Genomic DNA, 22,679 nt, shown 5'->3' with positions numbered 1-22,679 from the left:
AGATTTTTTGTGGTATTTTTCTAATGAATGATGTCTCGTTATTGTCAGCTTCAGTCTTCTGTGTGGAATGTGTTGTATTTTTGTCTAGTCTTGATAAATTTTGGAAAAACAAAATACCTTACAGGGCCTCGGTGCACTGAGTACCAGGGACTCCTGGGTAGATTACATGTGCTAATTAGGATTTTTAACCAATTTGACAAGCTTTTACGGGTCAGAGCACATGCACTGGGGCCTGGTTAGCAGTGTCCCAATGTAGAGAGTTCAAACCCAGCAGCATCAGTCCAAAAAACAAGCACTGACCAAGCCATTAGGTCTCATGGGCAGGAGCTCTTTTAGCTTTGTCATTGTTTTGTTTAACCATGTTGTACAGCAGCATGGCTGACAGCAAGTAAAAGAAAAATGCTATGACCTGGCCAGCACTGACCAAGTAGTAATTGCATTTTATTTTCTTTACTTTCAGCCGTGCTGTACAACATGACTAAAAAAAAAAAAAAATTGACAAAGCCAGTAGCTGGTGTATAGTCCAATCCTACTAGCTTTGCTAATATTTTTCCAAAGGTTTCGCAGGAGCATGGACTGCATCCCTGGCTCAGGTGTGCTGTAGTTATATTCCCCACATTCAAGGCAGGGCAACTGTGATCTGTGGCTACTACTGGATGGGGACAGGGCTTTTACAGTCCCAGTGTCACTGCCTGGAAAAGCCAATACGCCAGATCATCCTCTGTGTAACAGACATTCTCGGCTCTACAAACAGCAGGACCAGGCAACCCTGATACGGGTCTAAAAGCCGAACTAGAAATGAAAAACAATTGACGTTATCCATTCAAGTGAGACACGGGCTAGTGGTTGGGAAAGAGTGAGCACCCTTTCAAACTTCTAGACATAATACACCGATAATGCTTTACAAGCTGTTGCCTGACCATGCAATGACTCCCATTCCGTACTGACAGATACCAGTGTACTGAGATTAAGTTAGACTCTGGGCACAGAAAAACACATATAAATCTGTCTTTCTTGGAGAGTTTACAGACCGTTTTCATTTAAAGTACAGTATTCAGTGTTCTTCATGTGGCCAAATTCATTGTTAAAATTGTTTTTTTCATAAAACAGAAACTTCGTAGACTTTGCCTTAAACAGTATTACGTCCAGACCTCTGGATGTGCCCTTAGTTGGAGATGGATCACATTGTGCATTTATTGAAGGTTCTGCCAGAGTGTAGTTGAATTGCAATCTCTAGTCTTGCGTTTGGGTACTTATGTGTAGATGTGTGACATGCCATATATTTGGTGGCCATGCCCATGGTGAATAAGAAGGTGTTGTTGGATTACATTGTGTGGGTCTTGGCAGTTGGGTGTGTGTGTGTGTGTGACCATCACAAGGGATTCTAATGTGTGTGGTCTGGTGTTTGTGATTAAAAATAGAAATTGATTAATTTATGCGTGGCTTGGTGGCTGTGTACTTGAGTGGTAGTGTATTCCATTATAAATATTCTTTGTGTGACCATTGAGAAAAAGAGGCGTATTCGGTTTTGTATGGCCTGCTGTTTGTGTCCAAGACTGGCGCTGTGTTTCATTTTGTATGAGCTGGTGATTCTGATGAATTGGAGTTGTATTCCATTGTGTATGAGCTGGTGGTTGTCTACTTTTTCTGGGATGGATTCCATATTATATCTATGCAGTCGTGTGTGTGTGTGTTAGTAACCCTTAAAAGGGAGGGCATTCCGTTGTGTATGGTCTGGTGTTTGTGATGAAACGTAGTGATGGGCTCATTTATGCATGCTTTGGTGGCTGTGCATTGCGATGGTGACAGATTCCGTTGTGTGAGGTCTGGTGTTTAGATCCACATATGGAGGGGCTGGCCCACCTTGTACGAGGTCAGGTGGACGCTGGCTGGGAATCAGTAGTTGGGGGGAGGTAGGTGCTGTGTATCTTTCTTAATGTTCTCACCAGCTCCTCATTTCCCATCCCTTCCCCACACCTGTGCTTCTCACACTGGGCCCGGGACTCCCTTCGGCACCCTTTCCAGGACTTTGCAGTTGGTGTTTGTTTTGGGAGGTGACACAGATGAACAGTGTGAGGCACAAACAGAACCTGCGTGCAATTAATGTATGCTAGTGGCTCTTTATAAATGTAATTTATTTTCATTTACCTATATCTCATGGGCCAATGACAAGCAGGTAGTAAATCTGCAATCTGATTAGCTGTGCTGCCTACAGTCATCTTAACATCTGAATGGGCTATTGTTTTTGTGGATCCCAAAAAGATGTTTCTTTATTGTGAAATATGAGCAGCATGTTTAATGCGGATGACAACAGTGTAGTTCTTTTGGTTCAGTGCTGGTTGTGCATGCTTTGATAGAATGGTCTCTTACACTAATATAAAAAAATGGACAAGAACAGGAGATTAAAAAAAAAGTGCTATGACACGGCCAACGCTGGTAACATCATACCAGTTTTTTAGGTCGAGCATAGCAGTGCGCAAGCGCTGCTCTTCTCAGCATGTTGTAATCTATTCTTTGGGTTTTATCCACGTCCATCACTTTCATTCGTTCCTGGGCCTGCCTTTCAAAAATCCCTTGATGTCACTGATAAATGCTTTTGTTTGTCCCTCCTTGAGGCTGTTTTGTTATCGCCTGGGAGACTGAGTCTGTTACATGTATTATTGCACGTTCAGCCATGTACCTTAGAGTGGCACACTATTTTTTGTTTTGCCTCACCGCTTTGCTCTTGGCTGTATGTTGTTTCTTCGTCTACCTTGGTTTCAGTTTCTTTCCGATGGCTGTGGGGTCTTTATTCTAACTCTTTTTTGGGGGGTTGGGGGGGGGGGGCAGTTTTATGTAGCATGAACTCGACACAAAGGTATTGGAGTCCTTTACATGAGCACCAATTAACTGATTTGCTCAGAATCACAGAATGTTGAGCTGGTGTCGAGACTCAAATCCCAGCTCCAAAGTAGGCAGCTCTGGCCCTTAAGCCACATCCTCTCCCGTAGGGTTCTTGGTCTGGTGCTTGTTGGGGCAGTCTGGGAAATAACTAGTTTTTTTAATAAGTGCTTGGTAAAACAGGTTCTTCCATTTCATGGCGCTGCAAAGCAGGTGCAATTCTTAACAAAGTAGCTCTAATTCATTTGTATTGACCTTGCAGAGATGAAGAGGTGTAAAAGTTATGTCATGATTGTAATCTGTGACATTCTCGTTCTGTCAAGACCTCTGCAGTGGGTGCATTAACCAACTGACTTGAGCACAGCTTAACACTAGGTGATAACACATGCTCTTGATAACCTCCAGAGGGTCACCAACCAAGCCCTATGTTAGTTCTAGGCAAGAAGATGGCAAAAGGTGTTGTCTTCAAAGTGGTGAAAAAGGAGTCATGACTCCAAACGCAAGCACTTCACGGCCTCAAGCTTGATAGCAAAAAACGTCTAGCCTTTGGATGTAAATTGGGCCTCTTCAAATAAAGCTCAGTTAGTGCAAACTTGATACAAATGTATTACAGCGCTTTACATGAGCACCGGTTACATTATACACCAAAACATTAATTTTTGGTAGCAAGGGGCGATTGAGTGATTTGCTCAGAATCACAGGATGTTGAGCCAGCACAGATACTTGTGCCGAGTTCCCCAGCTCTGAAGTCGGCAGCTCTGGCCCTTACACTATATCATGTCCTCTAGGTTTCTTTGCGTGTGGGGGCACTCTATGAATAACTCATTTTCTTTTTTAGGGTCGAGCCTGCGTTGCATGCGCTCGCGGATGCGTTTCGCAGCGAGACTCTTTTGTATTTAGAAAAGGGCTCGGAGCCCTGTCAACTTCACGTCAGTGATTTTTATTGGTTGGTGGGCTTCCCTAATAAAATCTGCTTGCTTTCATTAGTCGAAGGCACGCATATGTCATGCCTTTTCCGGTGGCTAGCCCTCCTCCAGCGCAGCGACCAAGTACAGAAAACATGCGAGGCTCGCTGTTTACCATCGGGGTCGTGGACTTTTTTTTCTCTAATTTACGAGCCCGATCTCACTTGGCAGAAGTCAAGCACTTTACATACTTGAGTCGGGTTAGGAGTTTACAACGCGATCAGCTCTAACATGAGCAAACGCGAGACCCGATGCATTGTAAATGCTTGTTATATATAGCGCTTGGTAATACAGGTGCTGCCATTTCATAGCGCTGCAAAGCAGCAACCATTCTTAACAAAATTGCTATAATTCATTTGCTGTTAAGCTGCCTCTTCTGTTGTTCTCTTTGTATACAGTCAATGTTTTTTTTAAAGTTAGGCTAGTATTGCCAATATCGAGGAATAATTCATTTAAAAGTTTAACACTCAGAAATATGACTGCCCCCTTTTTGTTTGCTTCTCACTCTTTTGACCCCCCCCCAATCATTCTCCGGGTTAAATGCCTTGAATGTGCCTCTTAGTGCCTTGTTTGGTGCTCTAAAAGTTTAAGTAAACACACTAGAAAGGGTTGCATGACTGGGGTATCACAGACCGTCTGTAGGAATGAGGCAAACACATTCCCAAGATGGCGGCCTTGTTGTGTCCTCTGTCCTCCAGCGACAGGCTTGGGAGGGTTGCTGTGGCACCTGGCACAGCCATTGCACTCCAAACTAAAACACATAGGTAAAAGACATTGTCATTTACAATGCAATACCTCTAACTCTCTCAAATTTGAGACTTATTACATTGCAAATGCTTGTTTTCTTACGGTAAATGGGAGATAAAGACAACAAAGGTAGGAAACAGGACACTTAAAAATATATATACATATTGGTTTGACAAGGCCAGTTCTGGCTGTATCATAGTGCTTTTTTCTCCTTATGGCGGGTAGGGTCAACACAGAAAACGGGCAGGGTTGGCGAGGGAGGGAAGACGCAATATGGACAATATGAAGGTGATAGAAAATTGGCAACCCGGAAAATGGGAGAGTGAGGTTAGGAGGGAAGTGGCAACATAGGCAATAGAGGATAGATGTGAGAGAGAAGAAGCAAAGTGGACAACGTGAGAGGAGAAGCAACATGGACAAGGAAAGGGATGAAGAAGTAATATGAAGCAACACAATAGGAAGAATGTATAAAAAAAATGTAACAAGATGGGGAAAAAGATACCAGAAAAATAGTACCTCATTCATAGTGCCAACAGAGAAAGGAGCTTAATCAAGATGAAGCAATCTGTACTTGGTCCATGCTGACGAGGAAAGAAGAGGAAGTGGAGCTGTCAGATGCTGCCCAAATAGGAGGCAGAAAATAAGAGTGACAGTGAAGCTAACAAATGGCCTAGTGCATACAATATCTCTTGCAAGCTAGAGTGCCTGCAGTACACGTGCTGTTGCTGGTAAGGCCTAAAAATGAGGGTTATCATGCGAAAAAATGAATTTTCTTTCACATACCATAATATATTATATTACCAGTGTTCCCTATAGGATGCGCGCGTGCGCGCATCCTGCCTTTTCCCAGAGCTCAGACACTAGTTCTAAGCGCGCGTCATTGCCAGCTCACTGCCTGCTTCAATGGAGAGCATGAAACTGTTCAGCAATGCTATGTTTAAAAGACAAGCAGCGCAAAATGCAGCAGAGCAGGCCAAGTATCGGCAGTTCAATAGGAGGCCTGTGGAAAGGAGCAGATCATCACTTAAGAGGACACAATGCAATTTCAAAGATTAGTGAATTTCTTCTAGGGCATTTTCTGTTTCAGCAGGGTCACGGAGTTCAAAGCAGGGGGCTCCTACTTGCTCTGTTATTATGGAGGTGGGGGAGGCCCTCAGTGCATTCTGCAGGAGAGAGAATGTTTTACGGTCAAATACTAGCTATTTTGGTTATTTTACAGAACTCGGGGTCCCTTTATTTAGGATCAGAGTTTTGTATGTAGGAACTCGTATTGTGCCCCAGTCTTGCAGTTCAAATGGCCTATCTTTTTCTCCAGTAGTTTTACATTACTTTTCTGTCTTTGTTCAATTTAACTACTAGCCAGGAATTATTAACGCAGTTCTAAAACGTATTTAAATGTGATTTCCCCTTATATTTTGTCTCGCATTGTTCTAGGATGCTCTAGTGTTTCTTGACTAATAGTTAAAGTAAACAGAGACGAAGGCTCATGCTATAAACAGCTGAGGGCACTGTAACTGAGAAGTGCAGCTCGGTCAGTCCACACGGAAGGCGAAGGCATTGGAGTGCGCAGTAGAGGCTAGTCAAATGGGTGAGTGAATGTTGGATGCTGCAGCAACAGGTAGTCTCTGTCGTTGGGCAGAGAGAACCGTCTGGCTGACAGTATGGACAGAGAACCGTCTGGACAGTATTTTTGCAAATCTGCATAATTTGTTTTCATTTATACTTCTATTTTGTGTCACATCTACTGTGCAGGGCCATGTTGACGCATGCATTTCTTATCACATACGTTTATTTCTTAGGAGCTACAATTAACTCGGGGCAGTAGAAAATCCAGGCAAAATATAGCTGTGCCTTTAAGCTCCAAGAGTTGTAATACTTTATTTTTTCAGTTATGTCCAGCTGCCTTCACTCTTATGTTGCACGGCTATGATATGCATACTCTTGTTTCTTAACTTTTTTTTTAAACTGGGTGTCCAATTCTCTATATTCACATCCCCTACACCAGAACCAAACGTAATTCATGCTGTGCCCTGTAATTATCGCTTTACTTCACTGGTCCTGCTTTTCTAACTAGTGAAGAGAAACTAGGTTCACACACAGCACTATATAAATACACTCCAGCCCAGTTTCCATTATTACAGAGGCAGGGCACATCCGTAAGATGTAGCAGTTTTCGTAATGTACTCCACCCCTACAGCCTCGAAAAAGGCTCTCAGTGGTTACTACAGTAAAATTTCATAATGGTTCAACCTTCTGATTCCTGTTTTCTCTAACTGAGGTGTAGGTGCTACTTAACAGGTCATGTCCTAACGGTTTGTCACTATGTCACAAAACTCTCTTAATACTTTATTGCATGGAGCAATGTTTGCAAAAATTCCAATTTTTAGCTTTAGTTGTCAAATAAAAGTTTAGAATGGCAAATGCTACTGATTTTGGTAGCTTCACTCTGCATTCATGTAAATGGTAATTTTCTTGCTGCACATACCCTTGGCTATAGCGTACGGTGACCTTACACTGCTGCACACAATGGAAAAAAATTAGAGGGAACATTGTATATAACACGCCCATTCCATAACATATTCTACAATGACAAGCCACACTATACATGTCACACTGTATTACGCTATACAATGACAGCCCATACCATACTATACTATACCATACCAGATCCTACCATAAACTGGCAGGCCATACCATACCGTGAAATTGTTGTACCATACTATACAATGACATGGCCATAACCTTGCCAGTCTACAATTACATACTATACAATGACAGGCCACAACATAATATACAATGGCATACCGTACTATACAATGACGGGTCATGCCATACCATTTTATACAATGACAACCCATATTATATCATGCCTTAGCATATAACGTACTATGCCATACCATACAATGATAGGCCATACCATACTATGCAATGACAGACCAGTTCCTGCCATACAACATAACTAAAAATATATTGACAAAGCCAATATATCTCATATAAGCAGGAACTGTTGGCTTTGCCAATGCTTGTTTCTTTCACATTTACTATTCCATGAGAGTGCCTATGTTTTCTTACTTTCTTCCTCTCCCCTGTGTGGTCCTTCTCCACTCTAATCCACCCCACTCCAATCAAATCCAGTCTACTCTGATCCATTTGATTCTACCCCAATGCATCCCACTCCAATCCACCCCATCCTACTCCTATTTCAATCTACCCCACTCCAGTCCACCCGAGTCCAATCCACCTCACTCCAATCCACTTTACCCCACTCCAGTCCACCCCAATCAATTTCAGTTCATCCCGCTCCAATCCACCCCTCTCTACACCAGTTCAGTCCACTTCATTACCTCAGTCCACCCCAACCCACTCCAACTTATTCCACCCCACTCCACAACACTGCACTCTACAACACACTCTTCCACTGAACTCTTCTCCTCTCTACTCAATTCTACGACACTCTACTCCCCCACTCATCTGTACAACACTGTACTCCAACAAGGCCACTGTCTCCACTCCCCCACTCCACGACACTCTACCCCCCACTCTGTGACACTCTACTCTCCCACTCCACTCTGCGACACTCTACTCTTCCACTTCACTCTTCTCCCCATTCCACTCTTCGACACTCCACATCACTGTTAGCTGTGCTGAACAGCCACATTGGTGTACAACATGGCAAACGCACATTGCCAATGCAATAGCTCTTGTATTAGCGAGACCTATTGCCTTTGCTAGTGCTTGTTTAAACAACCCCTCCCTGTTGTCCATCCCATCCTTTCTGCTCACGTCCACAGCTGCTAGTTGTTGATATTTACTTGAAATCTCCCCACGCCGCCCCTACTTGAACACCTCCCGATTCTGTGTTTTTTCCTAAATGAAATGTTTTATTGTACTTCCTAGGACTGACTGGAGCAGCAGTGGTAAGATTCGTTATGCTGGGGGGAGGGGGAGAGGTGCGGGGGCATCGTGGCATCATGGTGCACTTGCTTTATGATGCACGCAAAGACTGAAACCTTTTTTGTCTCTTTACCAATGGTTAATAGCGTCGACAAAATACAGTACAAAAGCAATAGACAAGCCTAGGTAAAGTTAAAAGGCGAGACCTTTTGGGTTTGCCAGTGTTTGTCTCTAAAGAAGAAGGTGGTACTAAATTACACATGCAGCCTCCAAATATAGACACATAGCTTGAGTTGTCACTTGCAGATCCACACATCTGTACCCCACGTGTGGCCTTGTCTTCTGACAAGGATACAATACTCATCGGTTTGCTCCAAGTTAACGTGCGTGGTAGTTGGACCTGTTCCACATGTAGGCTCCCCCGAGGGAGTGTCGGAATGCAGTAGGCAGGGAGGGGCTCTCCTGTTTGTCAACTCTCCTGACAAGTACTTTTAAAGCAAAATCATTAGATATCCCCCGCCTGCCCCCCCAAGCAGGAGGAAGCATACTTCTGTTCTGACAGCATGTGTCGGGCTCCAGTAGCAGTGGACATTCCTCCCTTCACAGCAGGCTGCTGGTACCCGTCTGGGCGCTTGGGCACTATTTGCAGAGGTGGCCTGGTTTAGCGCACTGTCTGCCTGCATGTCTGCCCGGTTCAGGGGCCCTGGTCTAAGACAGACAGTGATTTAGAGCCCCGTCGGAGGGCTCCACTTTCATAGGTTTAAATTTAAGCTGCAGTCCTCGTCCACTTTTAGCGTCCAAAACACGAGGTTCGGTGATGCATTGAGCGCGACAAAAATGACCTAGAGGCGGCGCAAAGCGGTAAACAAAACCACTGTTCTCGGAGAGAAATGGCATCTGAAAGTGAAGGATTGATTACACTGCAGCTGGTACCCCCAACCAGAGGTTCAACAGCAGGTGTTTTAGGTGGATTGGACCCCAGCCGTATGATGAACACTACTAAAAGTGCAGGCAGCAATGTTGAACACTGGGCATCCCACACTCTTGTCTCAAGCAACAGCCATACCCCGAGTACCAAATACTACATAAAGATGTACTTTCTCAGACATCATCCAGAGACTGGTAATCCCACACGGCATGGAGATCCCGGTCAAGGAAACTATTGAGTGTAGAGTTTGCAGTGAGGTAACTCATGCAAACTGTCATAGGGATACAGGGACCCAACACACACCACAAGACCTGTTTACATGTAAAGCCCTAGGAAAGTTGCTTACCTAAACACCTATGGGCATTACCATGGGGGAGCTGTGATCGCAAATCTCAACAGCCACAGTATACACATGATCTGCCATCTAATCTGAAAGGAGTCAGGAAATGGCCCTACCCAGGCCCAACCTCTCCACAGATGCTGCTTTAGTGAAACTCACATCAGGAGACAACATAATCCATTCATGTGGTTTTTGGGGAGTGACAGGAGACTCAACCTTTACACGAACGACCTCAAATCTACAACACAAAATGTGAAGAGGACTAAAGAGTGATCAGACTTTGTCTGAACCAGTCCTCAATTGTAAGGAAATGCCTCCTTGGCATGGTTACCCCCTGACTTTTTGCCTTTGCTGATGCCAAGTTATGATTTGAAAGTGTGCTGAGGCGTGCTAACCAGGCCTCAGCACCAGTGTTCTTTCCCTAAACCTTTACCTTTGTCTCCACAATTGGCACAACCCTGGCACCCAGGTAAGTCCCTTGTAACTGGTACCCCTGGTACCAAGGGCCCTGATGCCAAGGAAGGTCTCTAAGGGCTGCAGCATGTCTTATGCCACCCTGGTGACCCCTCACTCAGCACATGCACACTGCTTGCCAGCTTGTGTGTGCTGGTGGGGAGAAAATGACTAAGTCGACATGGCACTTCCCTCAGAGTGCCATGCCAACCTCACACTGCCTATGGCATAGATAAGTCACCCCTCTAGCAGGCCTTACAGCCCTAAGGCAGGGAGCCCTATACCACAGGTGAGGGCATAGGTGCATGAGCACTATGCCCCAACAGTTCCTAAGCAAAACCTTAGACATTGTAAATGCAGGGTAGCCATAAGAGTATATGGTCTGGGAGTCTGTCATACACGAACTCCACAGCACCTTAATGGCTACAGTGAGAACTGGGAAGTTTGGTATCAAACTTCTCAGCACAATAAATGCACACTGATGCCAGTGTACATTTTATTGTGAAATACACCCAGGGGGCATCTTAGAGATGCCCCCTGAAAACATACTCGACTTCCAGTGTGGGCTAACTAGTTTTTGCCAGCCTGCCACACACCAGACATGTTGCTGGCCACATGGGGAGAGTGCCTTTGTCACTCTGTGGCCAGTAACAAAGCCTGTACTGGGTGGAGGGTGCTTCAAACCTCCCCCTGCAGGAACTGTAACACCTCGCGGTGAGCCTCAAAGGCTCACCCCCTTTGTTACAGCGCCACAGGGCTTCCCAGCTAGTGGAGATGCCCGCCCCTCCGGCCACTGCCCCCACTTTTGGCGGCAAGGCTGGAGGAGATAATGAGGAAAATAAGGAGGAGTCACTTTCCAGTCAGGACAGCCCCTAAGGTGTCCTGAGCTGGGGTGACTCTGACTTTTAGAAATCCTCCATCTTGCAGATGGAGGATTCCCCCATTAGGATTAGGGATTTGCCCCACAGGGAGGAGGCACAACGAGGTAGCCACCCTTAGGGTCAGTAGCCATTGGCTACTGCCCTCCCAGACCTAAACACACCCCTAAATTGAGTATTTAGGGGCTCCCAGAACTGAGGAAGATGGATTCCTGCAACCTGAAGAAGGACTGCTGACCTGAAGCCCTGCAGTGAAGACGGAGACGACAACTGATTTGGCCTCTGCCCCACCGGCCTGTCTCCCTACTTTGAAGAAAACTGCAACAGCGACGCATCCAACAGGGTCCAGCGACCTCTGAAGCCTCAGAGGACTACCCTGTATCTAAAGGACCAAGAAGCTCCAGAGAACAGCGGCCCTGTTCAAGAAACTGCAACACTTTGCAATAAAGAAGCAACTTTTAAAGACCACACGTTTCCCGCCGGAAGCGTGAGACTTTCCACTCTGCACCCGACGCCCCCGGCTCGACCTGTGGAAAACTAACACTACAGGGAGGACTCCCCGGCGACTGCGAGCCCGTGAGTAGCCAGAGTAGACCCCCCCCTCAGCCCCCACAGCGACGCCTGCAGAGGAAATCCAGAGGCTCCCCTGACCGCGACTGCCTGCTTCAAGGAACCCGACGCGTGAAAACCACACTGCCCCCGCAGCCCCCATGACCTGAAGGAACCGAACTCTAGTGCAGGAGCGACCCTCTGCCTAGCCCAGGTGGTGGCTACAACGAGGAGCGCCCCCTTGCCTGCCTGCATAGTTGAAGAGACCCCGGGTCTCCCCATTGATTCCTATTGAAAACCCGATACCTGTTTGCACTCTGCACCCGGCCGCCCGTGCCGCTGAGGGTGTACTTTCTGTGCCTGCTTGTGTCCCCCCCCCCCCGGTCCCCTACAAAACCCCCCTGGTCTGCCCTCCGAATTCGCGGGTACTTAACTGCTGGCAGACTGGAACTGGGGCACCCCTATTTCCATTTAAGCCTATGTGTTTTGGGCACCATTTTGACCTCTGCACCTGACCGACCCTGAGCTGCTGGTTTGGTAACTTTGGGGTTGCCTTGAACCCCCCAGCGGTGGGCTACCTTGGACCCAACTTTGAACCCTGTAAGTGTTTCACTTACCTGTGAACCTAACATTTACTTACCTCCCCCAGGAAATGTTGATTTTTGCACTGTGTCCACTTTTAAAATAGCTTATTGCATTTTTGTCAAAACTGTACATGCTTTTGTGATAATTAAAAGTTCCTAGAATACCTGAGGGAAATACCTTTCATTTAAAGTATTGTTTGTAAATCTTGAACCTGTGGGTCTTAAAATAAACTAAGAAAATATATTTTCCTATATAAAAACCTATTGGCCTGGAATTGTCTCTGAGTGTGTGTTCCTCATTTATTGCCTGTGTGTGTGCAACAAATGCTTAACACAACCCTATGATAAGCCTACTGCTCAACCACACTACCACAAAATAGAGCATTAGAATTATCTCTTTTTGCCACTATCTTACCTCTAAGGGGATCCCTTGGACGCTGTGCACACTATTTCTTACTGTGAAATAGTATATACAGAGCCAACTTCCTACACCAATGTTCTGTCTCTTCTCCCTAAGTTGTCCTTCGAGTGGTTCATCCTAAACGCCAATTGAAGCCTTTCAGTGGAACATGCTAATTATTTCGGCCGGAACATCTCTGATGCCCCTTTTCAGGTCAGGCGCTTGTCAAAACCATGTTATCTTCGAACCTGCTCAGAGTCTCCTTCACTTTAAGGAAGGCCTGACCCAGCTGCAAGTCTGTAGATTTGAAACTATACTCCTTATAGTACCACACCTCCAGGCATCAGTCTCCACGCCATTTTAGTAAATGTCGACACCCATAACTGCTGTCTTTCTACAAAAAGCAATTAAGAGATCTGATGCATAAGGTTCTCACTGTACCCATGATTAGGGGTTCCAAAGAAGAGTTTCAGTTGCCACAGAATGTTTGCATCTGGCAGCCTAAACCTCATGGATACGAATGCAAACTGTGTCCTGACTAAATTGTCACATGCAATCTGGTAGATTGCTGTAGCTAACTGTATCACATGAGAGACTCATTTTCTTCCTTTGATTAATGGTTCTAAACATTAGTTACTGATCGTGTTGGTTACTTCTGATGCCGTGGCTGGTTTGTGTGCAGAGGATTTGTGCTCAGATGTGATACTAGATACTATCCAGTGGATTGTTCAGTGGCATCAATGAATAATTGAACATTTCTTGAGGTGGCCAGCATGTAATTTTGGGGGATGGCTGATGGTTCGTCAAGTGCATTAATCAAAACAGAGCAACAACTTCGGACTGGCTTCGTAGGTGAAAAAGGTTCAACTACGACATTTTAAGAATTCAGCCACCATGCTTATAGACTGTGCCAGTAGGCCCAACTTGAGCCTCAACTGCAGACATTTTTTCAGCACTACTGGGGTACAGTTGATGGTATAGGAAAGTCGCTTCACTTGTTTTCCTACGCTCAAAACATCAAACCCACTCTTGTCTTCTAGAGTTGCAATATCAGGCCTAAAAAAATCATAAAAATATTACTAGACCTGCAGGTCGAATAACTTGAATAATCTACTCGACCATAACAGCAATGTACTTGACCCGCAAACGGGTCTTAAATTTTGTGATCCTAGTCAAATATTTTAGTTTAAAGAGTCGCCTTTTTCTTCATTGTCACATATGAGTGCACCTTCAAATACAAGAGCTCTGGATTTATGCTGTACAAAAAACATATTTGTTTGATTAAATACACTAAATGTTTGATCCATGTATCAAAAGAATCAAGCCCACATATAGGGAACAGAGGATCCATTACATGCCTCTTAGTTTACTAATAGCATTGCCTTCAGGGCAGGAGTGTTAGTCAGTTTATGTTTAAACACTCACTTTTCATAAATATATTACTAAAGCATGATGTGATTGCTCACTGTAAATTACAGACAGAACATTTCCAAGAAATGTCCAAAAACCTTCCCTCTAACTTGCAGCTTTACTGATAAAACTATATAATGTATTAACAACTGCCAGATTGGTTCATCATCTAAAAAATCTGATCTCCTTTTTCTCTTGGTGGCTTGTACATTAAAGAGAATGCTTCTCTTGGTTCAACTTTTGTCTTCCCATGCTATGAAACCAGTTTTATTGCCACCTGGAAAGCGGGGTTCTTTTTCCACAGACTTGTTAAGACTATGCAGTGGTAGGCAACTCGTCATTAAAGGAGCATCTTTTCTCTCCATGGTCTCAAACACCAGTAATTATAGATAGGTCTTTCTCCACTAATGGGAAGCACAGAGTGCTAAGTCGACAATGGGATCACTGCACTGTTCACCTTGTGAAAGATTCATGCATAAAATATTTCAGGATTTGAGCACCACCTGCCTGGTGTTGAAAGCTGTTCTGCCTCTTCTTTGAGGGAAGCAAGTGTGAGGTCATAGAGGCATTAAAACATTTTTTTACATGAACACTGCCGTTTTGATAAAGTAGGAAGGTGTACACTTAGAAGCATTGTGTGTATAAACAATGCACCTATAGTTGTGTTGACAAGACCGAGAAATTGATCTGTCAGAGCTTATTTAGTTGCAGTCAAAACACTTGTCAGTTGAGCAGACTGTCCTCCATAAGCCACCAATCGGCATTTCATCAGTACTTGGTAAACCTGGTCTTTCAACCATGGATTTTATTGGAGGCCTCCTAATTATTTATCTTTTGAACCATGAAATGCTAGAGATGCTGTCTCCCCACTCTATGCTCCAGGTCTCTTATGCATAACCTTCTAATACAGAAGGTTATTCAGAACATAAGAACACACTATGGGTTCTGATTGCCCCTGACTAGGTAAGGTGTCTTTGGTATGCAGACCTTCTGCTTATAAACTGTGAGTACTCTTGGCTTCTCCCATGAACGGACACTGTGTTGGCTCAGCATGACTGTCGGTTACTGTATCCAAACTTACCCATGTGGAACCTATATGAACGTGAGATATTTTCTTGAGTACAAGGAAGTTGCCAGCTAGACCAGTCTGCTCCATATGGTGAACTGCATTTGTTTCTTTGTGCATGAACAAACCTGGAAACCCAGTGGAGGGCGGTGCAACGCCTATTTTGCAGGTGTCAACCTCTTTAGCAGAGAGAAGTGATACTTACATTGATTTACGCTTGAACATTTTCACATTATCAGGGTACTTGTTCAAAACACCAGTTGCCAGAATTCTTAAGGGGTAAAGAATAAATAGCCTGCTTTGGTCCGCCATGGGACATTAAGTTGGCCCTCGCCTTCATAATGGGGCGCTCTTTTGAACTTATGCACGTATGCCTGCCAGACATTCTGATGTGGAAATTGGCTTTTCTGGTGTCTGCGAGGAGGAGAGGCGCAGCAAGCAGGCTTCAGTGCGCCGGCTGCAGAGAGCTGGGGGGTCAGCTGCCAGCTGCTTTACCGGTATGAGAAATGTATATTTGACTGAGTTGAGCCTATGTGATTCGCTGATGCTCCTAAGCTCAGGACAAGGACTGATTGCCAAGCCCTTGCACTATAGGCCATGCCGGGATCCCGGATATCAGGTATTTGTGTTTCCCTGGATATTTATCTAAAAAGAATAATAATACTAATAAAAAGAGCTGTTTTTTTAGATTACCTGGATTTCCCTATAACATATTAAAAGGATTGGAGTTCTCTATGATATATTTAGATAATAGATAGTCCTGATGGAAGGTGGGGTGTATGATTATTCCACCGAAACGTACTTCAACAGTTTTAATGTGTACACTGTTGTACTGTGTCCATGAATAACATGGGAATATGACTGACACCTCTGTTAAATAACAAGCGATTGCGAGACAACCAGCACTTCATTTTTAACTTTTCATTGGACTCTGATTTATCACTTTAGTGGTTGTAGGTAATTACCTTTTTTTGCAATTTGCTTTTGGTGTATTTTGTAACCTGATTATCTTTCGATTAAAAAAAATCTTTGTAATTATGTTTGGATGCGTCAACAGAATTTTCGTAAAATACAGGATTTAGTCTTTCACACCCTCTGTGGCAAAATAAGTCTCTTGCACAGAGTAAAGAAACCTGTGTCTGTGTCGTGTGTTGAGTTTACAGCGAGGGCACAGTTTCCTCCCACCCTGTGATTGTTTAACAGACTGCAGTGGTACCTTAAGTGGACATTCCTCATCACTGCCAGATTGGGGGTGGAGTGAAGGGAGATATGGTTTGAGGGAAGGTTGGCTGTATAGTCTGCGTAATGGTGCCCGTGACATACTATGGCTGAAAGCTTTTTGGGATCCAGGTTAGCGTTTGTAGAGAACTTCATGCAAGGAGCCTACTGGAGCTGTTGAATCCATCATTAGGGCCAAAGATAAGTAACTTTAACAGAGAGGACACCTGTGCATTGTTAAGTAAGGATTGCACTGCTCTCACTCCCCCTTGTCCTTGGGGTTGCTAAGGCTGCAGCAGGACCAGAATAAATTAATGAAAGCACTAAGAGCCATGTTAACTTTCTGTAGTTTCCTCTCCTACCCCTTCTTCATAGACAGCAGCAAAGATGAGGTTGTTGAGAGGAGAAAATCGAGTTAAAGGACGAACCCTGTGTTAGGTGCGTCCAAGGGGGCTTGATGTCACTCCGAGTATCCCTGCCATTGTGGTGAATCAATATCCTTGCATTGTTCAGGAGTGAAATCCTATTTTCCTATTTATTAAAACAGTTCGAAAAGTTTTTAAACTGTGCTGGTTCAGAAAATGAATTTAAATTAATGTTTTACCTACAAAGTAAGCTGTAATTGGCTGATTTCCCAGAATCACCCAGTTCCTTCTTCGAGTGTAACAGCAGGCATGTGTGAAATTGTATGCACGATTTGCAGAGATAGTTTCAACAGCTATGGGCGTGCATTCAAATGCATTATAGAGTATGCGGGCCAGGAAGCAGAAGCAGATTTGCAAGTGAAAGGGCCATAAAGAGTGTTCGCTGTAATAAACGTTACGTCCTGAGGTTCCCTGACATTGTTGTGGTGTGCTGTTTGCGGTGGTTTATTGTAACACACTTGCTACTCAGACATAATTTCTGGTTTGGGCCCTCATCCACCACTGTCGGGATTTCCTTCTGAATGTCGAAAAGCGACCCCTGTGTTTTGGGGATGGGGAACTTCAAAGGGTGCTTCTGTAGATGATCTTGTCCAGCCTGTTTTGAGGTGGGCGGGCGGACGGTGCTTAGGATTGTGGTTTGAGTTCCTCCTCTAGTGTCAGCCGAATGTACCCTGACAACTTCTGACTTGAAACCACCACTAAGTACCTGTTAAAGAAGGCTGAAAGCTGCTGAGGCTGCTGCATGAATAAAACAGTCTGTGGGTCTTCCGACTGTGGCGAGAGGGGAGAAGAGCTTGGCTTAAACAGCGTATGTCCCCCATACCCCATCTACAAGGATGCACACCTTCCTGCTTCCTCTTGTCAGAGCCTTCTTTCCACTTATACCAGTATTAAAAGACTGCGCCTGTTACCAGCCACCTTGGATGTCATTAGGTAGGCCTGCATCCTGAGAATGGCACAAACCAATCCACACAGTGGCAGAGGTCTGAGACTTTGGATTGGGCGAGTCGAGGCTTCGAAGAGGCAGATGTTGGAGACTGCTCGTTGAGCTGCTTGTGACCCCACTGATGAGATCTGTGCCTGTTTGCCTGATAATCAGTCAGACTGGGTTTAATGGGCACAGGTTTTGGGAAGCAATGAAGAGGAAGTGAAGCATGCAGTTGTATAGAGGTGGAGAGTGGGGTGCTGGAATATGTCAAGGTAGGAGGACTCGGATAAGAGCTTTATAGAGCTCAGTTGGCTGAAATCTATGGACAGGGATTGCAAAAAAGGTAGGTTGTGGATTATTTAGGATCTCGTAGTTGTAAGTGATTCTATTTTAGAGCTACATTTTGGTGTTTTGGGGGCTGTGTGAAGGTCAATGGAGATATGTGAGGAACAGCTGGAGGCTATGTGAGGGTCTGTGATGCTTTTCATTTTATGTCCATTAGTCAGTCTGTGGGTTCTGATAGTTCTGGAATACATGATTGTGTCAGAATATTCCACAGTGAATTTAATGTGTAAGCGGTTGTTTAAGTCCAGATGAGTGTTTGTGTTATGCACGATACAAACGGATAATGTTCCACCAAACGGTAGAAGTAATCATGATATTCGTTGTTGCTGGTTTAGGAAGTTATCAAAAGTTGGCTGTTTTGTGATCTTTCTCCTATTCTCGTTGTGGATCCGTCTTCGGTAAGAAAAAGCTATTTTCTGTAAGAAATAACTTCCTTTGAATTAAAACGTTGTGGACGTGAAACTGGGAATAGGCTGTTAAGTATCTAGCTCAATACTCATCCAGTTTTCGTTTTCTACAGAAATGCTCTCAGACTGTTAAACCATCTTCACGTGGGTATTTGGTTGGTCAGTAGGAGTACATATATCCACAGTGGCTATGGGAGACTTGCCAGTACGTTTTTTATATTTAAAGAAGTTTTCTAAAGTAGTCAGCTGTGATTTTGCCAGATGGGCTGTAGTGGGTGCGCCCAGGATCCCAAATTTATTTATTAGTGCTTCTGATGTTTTTCCTTTGCCAGACAATATCCCAGAAATTATGGGGGAACCATCAAATTCAAGCTTTGTGGATTTTGGATTCACCTTTACTGAGCTCACCATCATTAGTAGTAGTTTTTGGTGCTATGGAGTTAAAATGTAAAACCTTTACCCTTAAGAACAATGAATACTTATGACAGCAAGCATGGCCCATTTCATCTGTACAAGAGACAAAACAATTCTCTCTATACGTGGTTGTTCAGTAAAAGAGGTATGGCAGCCTATAACAAGCGGCTCATGTCCAGTGGAGTAATCAACACACAGGTAAGTAGTACATGGTTAGAGCTTGGAGTCCCTTGGAATACTTCAACCGAAAACAAACTTTGTTAAAGTAAATGGATGCCACTATCCATGTAAGTGATCTACACAAGATTTGACGCGTTTTCTGGTTGTTGAGCATAGCTTTTGTGAAGAAACTCCTATTTTGAGGGACAAACTCATGTAATCTTTGAAACCCTGGATTAACAGGGCAGGGCTCTTGAATGGCAGTGTGCTGTTCATATTAGTGCCTACCAAAAGTCCTACCATTAATATGCAAGAATGGCTGTAAATAAATCCCCTCTGCAACTTTCGAAGTATGTTTGCAGGTCGGTGCCCCAAGTTAAGACAGTTTTGCTGAGTTGGCAGCGTGAGATCTGCTGACCTGAATGCCATCTTCTGTTGTTGTGTTGTTTATATGGACCTTGGCCCTGTTTTGGTCCTCGAGTTTTTAGGGCCTTGGGATCACTTGGTTTTGGACACTTTGGGTACACATCTTCTAACAGCTGTGTGGCCCACTGGATCAGTTGGCTCTACATTGGGGAGTTTAGGCCCGGGGTCCTTAATGCCATGGGATGGCTGGACTCCAGGGTCAGGGAAGCAGATTTTCGGTTAGCTTGGCCTGAACCACGGGATCTGTTAGCCAAAGGGCATGTTGGGCATCTGCTGAGCAAGAAGCAGGATCTGTTTTGGTTGGTCTCACTGATTGGTGGATATGCTGATGGATAATTCTCAGGGTAGCAGAGATTACAGCACTTGTTCTTCCTCATTATTTCCAGTGGAGTTTGTTTCTTGGCCACTGGGAGTTCGCATCGCCTCCTTCGAGAACAGGCTAAAGTTGAGTTACACTATGGCAAATCTGCCACTCCCAGGACTTTTGCCAGCAGCCACTTGATCGCAGCTTGTTGTTTATCCGGTGAAGGTGACTATATCCAGAGCCGGTAGACATGACTAATGTCGGGCCTGCATGCCTCTCCCGTGGAGGCACTGGCACCAGAGTATTCTTAGATTCTCGCCTCTGTCACTCAGCTGTCGGGAGCCCCTGGGTCTGAAATAGCGCAGGATCTGTGGGTATGCCCCGGCCGCGTGCAGAGCAGGCAGGCACCAGTCGAGTGGACTCGAGCTGCAGAGAGGATGGAGTGGCCCAGTGCGCCGAACGCCCACGGGGCCTATGAAGAAGCCGTGGTTTCCAGGCCCGCTTCTAGTGTCCTGGAGAGTCCGTGCTGGAGGTGGGCCTGCAGCGCTGCCCGCTGCTCCCTGTAGCAGTCCGGTGAGAGAAGAGTCGGGGCTGTCCGATCTGCAGGCGGACGGCAGCCCTGCCCGCGGCCTCGGGCGCATTATAACGCAGGCGCGGGCCGCACTGCGCACTGGCCACAGCTTCTCTGACAGTCAGCCTCGGACGTGAATTCTGACCTTGCCCGTGGCCCCTTATAGCGCTACGTAGGACGTACACAGGTGCGGACTATCAGGCTCGGCCCTAGCACCGGCAGGCCGGTGCTCTTCCTCCCGACCATGAAGGTGGTCGTGGGACCCGAGGCGCCAAGGATCGTGGGCCTCTTCATGGCTGCGCCTGAGCTCTGCAGACTCTGTGAAGGGGAGCCTGGGAGCCTCTCTTCTTAAGAGTGACTGCTGTAATTGGACTGTCTTCCTTATCACTGTTTTGGTGTCTGGAAGAAGCCGGTGGCCGTGTTGTTGAAGCTAGTGACTGGACGTGCGGTTCAGAATGCCCCCTTGGTTTGCCTGTGTCCTTAAACACCTGGTACGTGGCAGCTTGGTGGTGGTCCTACTCACAGGTGTCTTGAGTGTTTTCTTATCTACGTTCTTCCTGCTTTTTTGTTGTTTTCTGTGGTCAATTGAGCCTGTATTTCGCGCTGCAAATCTTGTATACAGATTTGGGCAATTCCAGTGTTTTATGTTGTTGTTCCTCTCTGCCTGTTTTTACTTCAAATGGTCATTTGTACAGCCACTAAACATCTTACCTCTAAAATGTTTCTCCAATAACTGATGTTGAGTTTTGAACTTCATTGTGCGTTGAAGTGGTAGCATCGAACATTATACAAGAGCTTTATTGGTAATCGAATTATTAAAGAAAATGCTTACAAAGCAGTGCATCCTGTCAAATTCTCCTCACTTGACTTCTGTAAGGGCAGTCCTGTAAAGCAGGACTGTAACACAGACTCTCCAGGCAGGTGTCTAGTTCCCCCTCACTCTTTCACCACATCCGTTACCTCCTCCGCATCCGAACGGAAAACCTCCTGCTACAGTCACCATAGGAAATGGGATTGAGAACAAAAAACATACAAGATAACCAGCACAGTAAAAAGACCTGCAATGCTAATCGGAGCCGCAAACTATCAAAATGTACTTCTGTCACATGCTTCCTCATCTATCACATCACTAAGTATTGCGCCTCTTAACACTATAACCACACTTGGGTGGTCATCACCCACGGCATGGAAGCACTTCCCACATAAGCTCATAGCAACGGTACCACACTTCCAATCACATACCCATGTGGATCAGCACTTCAGCGGCCCACATAGCTCTAGTAAGCCCTTTACTAATGCTCTAACACAATACAGTAGGTCATGTTTCTCAAAGGGGATTTTCTTGTAACAAGTACATTTATTAAACGGTACATGAAAGGCCACATTTTTTTCATGCACGGTTTTGTAAGGTTTTCACATTTCAGTGTTTTACTCTGTTAACATACAAACCTTGGTACTGCACCATCCAGTCTCGTTATGTGCTGCTGAACGTTTCACTCAGGGAGGCTGACAAGGGAGAAGCCTAGCCTCCATGCAGGTGCTTTGTCTTCCTGTTAGAGCATGCAAAGGTTCACTCGGCCACCGAGGGGTGTCCTGGTGAGAAGCCTTCAGTTCTTGCTAATCTTCTCAGACACTGATGAATATCCTTGCATCTGTGGCCCTGACTGCTCCTCAAGGAGTGATGCTTGAACTAATGCATTATGTTGAACACACACTCCAAGAGGAGATATGGCCCAGTGCCTGGAACTGCCTCCGTGGAACCTGAGGACCTTGGTTCAAATACCGGTCTCCACTCTTGATGACACATCCTGTAAGTCTAGGCAAGTCAGTCACACTAGCTAATTAAAAAAAAATATTAAATGTAACTCCTTCATGATCATTCATGACTGTCCTAGGAACCCACATAACTCTATTTACATTTTTATAGAGCGTAGCATTGCCTAATTGGTGTCTACACACTTCATGGGTAACCAAACAACTGAGAAGATGTCTTGTAAGATGTACAAGATGCTATAATAATGACTAAGATAATGAGTGAAATCTGGATCAGATATTTACAGTGAATTCTTACTGAAGAATGTTTCGGAGCATGAACTTATGGGAAGAAAGGAGCAGGGCTTTGAACAAGGAAGTGAGAATAGGGAAGGGAGGGGCGCCATAATGAAGAAATAGAATCTGGAGAACCCCGGAGGTTTAAGGCTCATGGAGGAGCGTTGGAGAGGGATGAGCGAAAGGCTGATAGGGGAAGGAGAGCTACTGAGAACAGATGTTGAATGGACTACAGAAGAATATAGAATGATGGACACAGTGTGGGAGAAGAGTTGAGTTGTAGTAAGAGAAGGTGACATTTAGTTCCAAACGAAGTATTTTAGCTATCCAGTTGAATCA

At 45.0% G+C, this 22,679-nt stretch overlaps 1 protein-coding gene across 4 annotated transcripts in view; it reads left to right on the top strand.

Moving 5' to 3' along the window:
• The window catches only part of UACA (uveal autoantigen with coiled-coil domains and ankyrin repeats), a 287,356-nt gene that overhangs the window by 153,111 nt on the left and 111,566 nt on the right, over nucleotides 1-22,679 (top strand). Inside the window, exon 1 of one of the 4 annotated variants that reach the window (XM_069222947.1) lies at nucleotides 20,093-20,782. The exons of the other annotated variants lie outside the window; for them this stretch is intronic. Within the exon in view, the coding sequence (XP_069079048.1) occupies nucleotides 20,747-20,782 (36 nt within the window). The 5' untranslated portion in view covers nucleotides 20,093-20,746. Of the gene's footprint in view, nucleotides 1-20,092; nucleotides 20,783-22,679 lie in introns of those variants that run through there. 4 annotated transcript variants of the gene reach the window in all.

The sequence above is a fragment of the Pleurodeles waltl genome, chromosome 3_1 (genome assembly GCF_031143425.1).
Source record: "Pleurodeles waltl isolate 20211129_DDA chromosome 3_1, aPleWal1.hap1.20221129, whole genome shotgun sequence".
NCBI classification, from domain to species: Eukaryota; Metazoa; Chordata; class Amphibia; order Caudata; family Salamandridae; genus Pleurodeles; species Pleurodeles waltl.
This window is presented reverse-complemented; position numbering and strand designations above follow the sequence as displayed.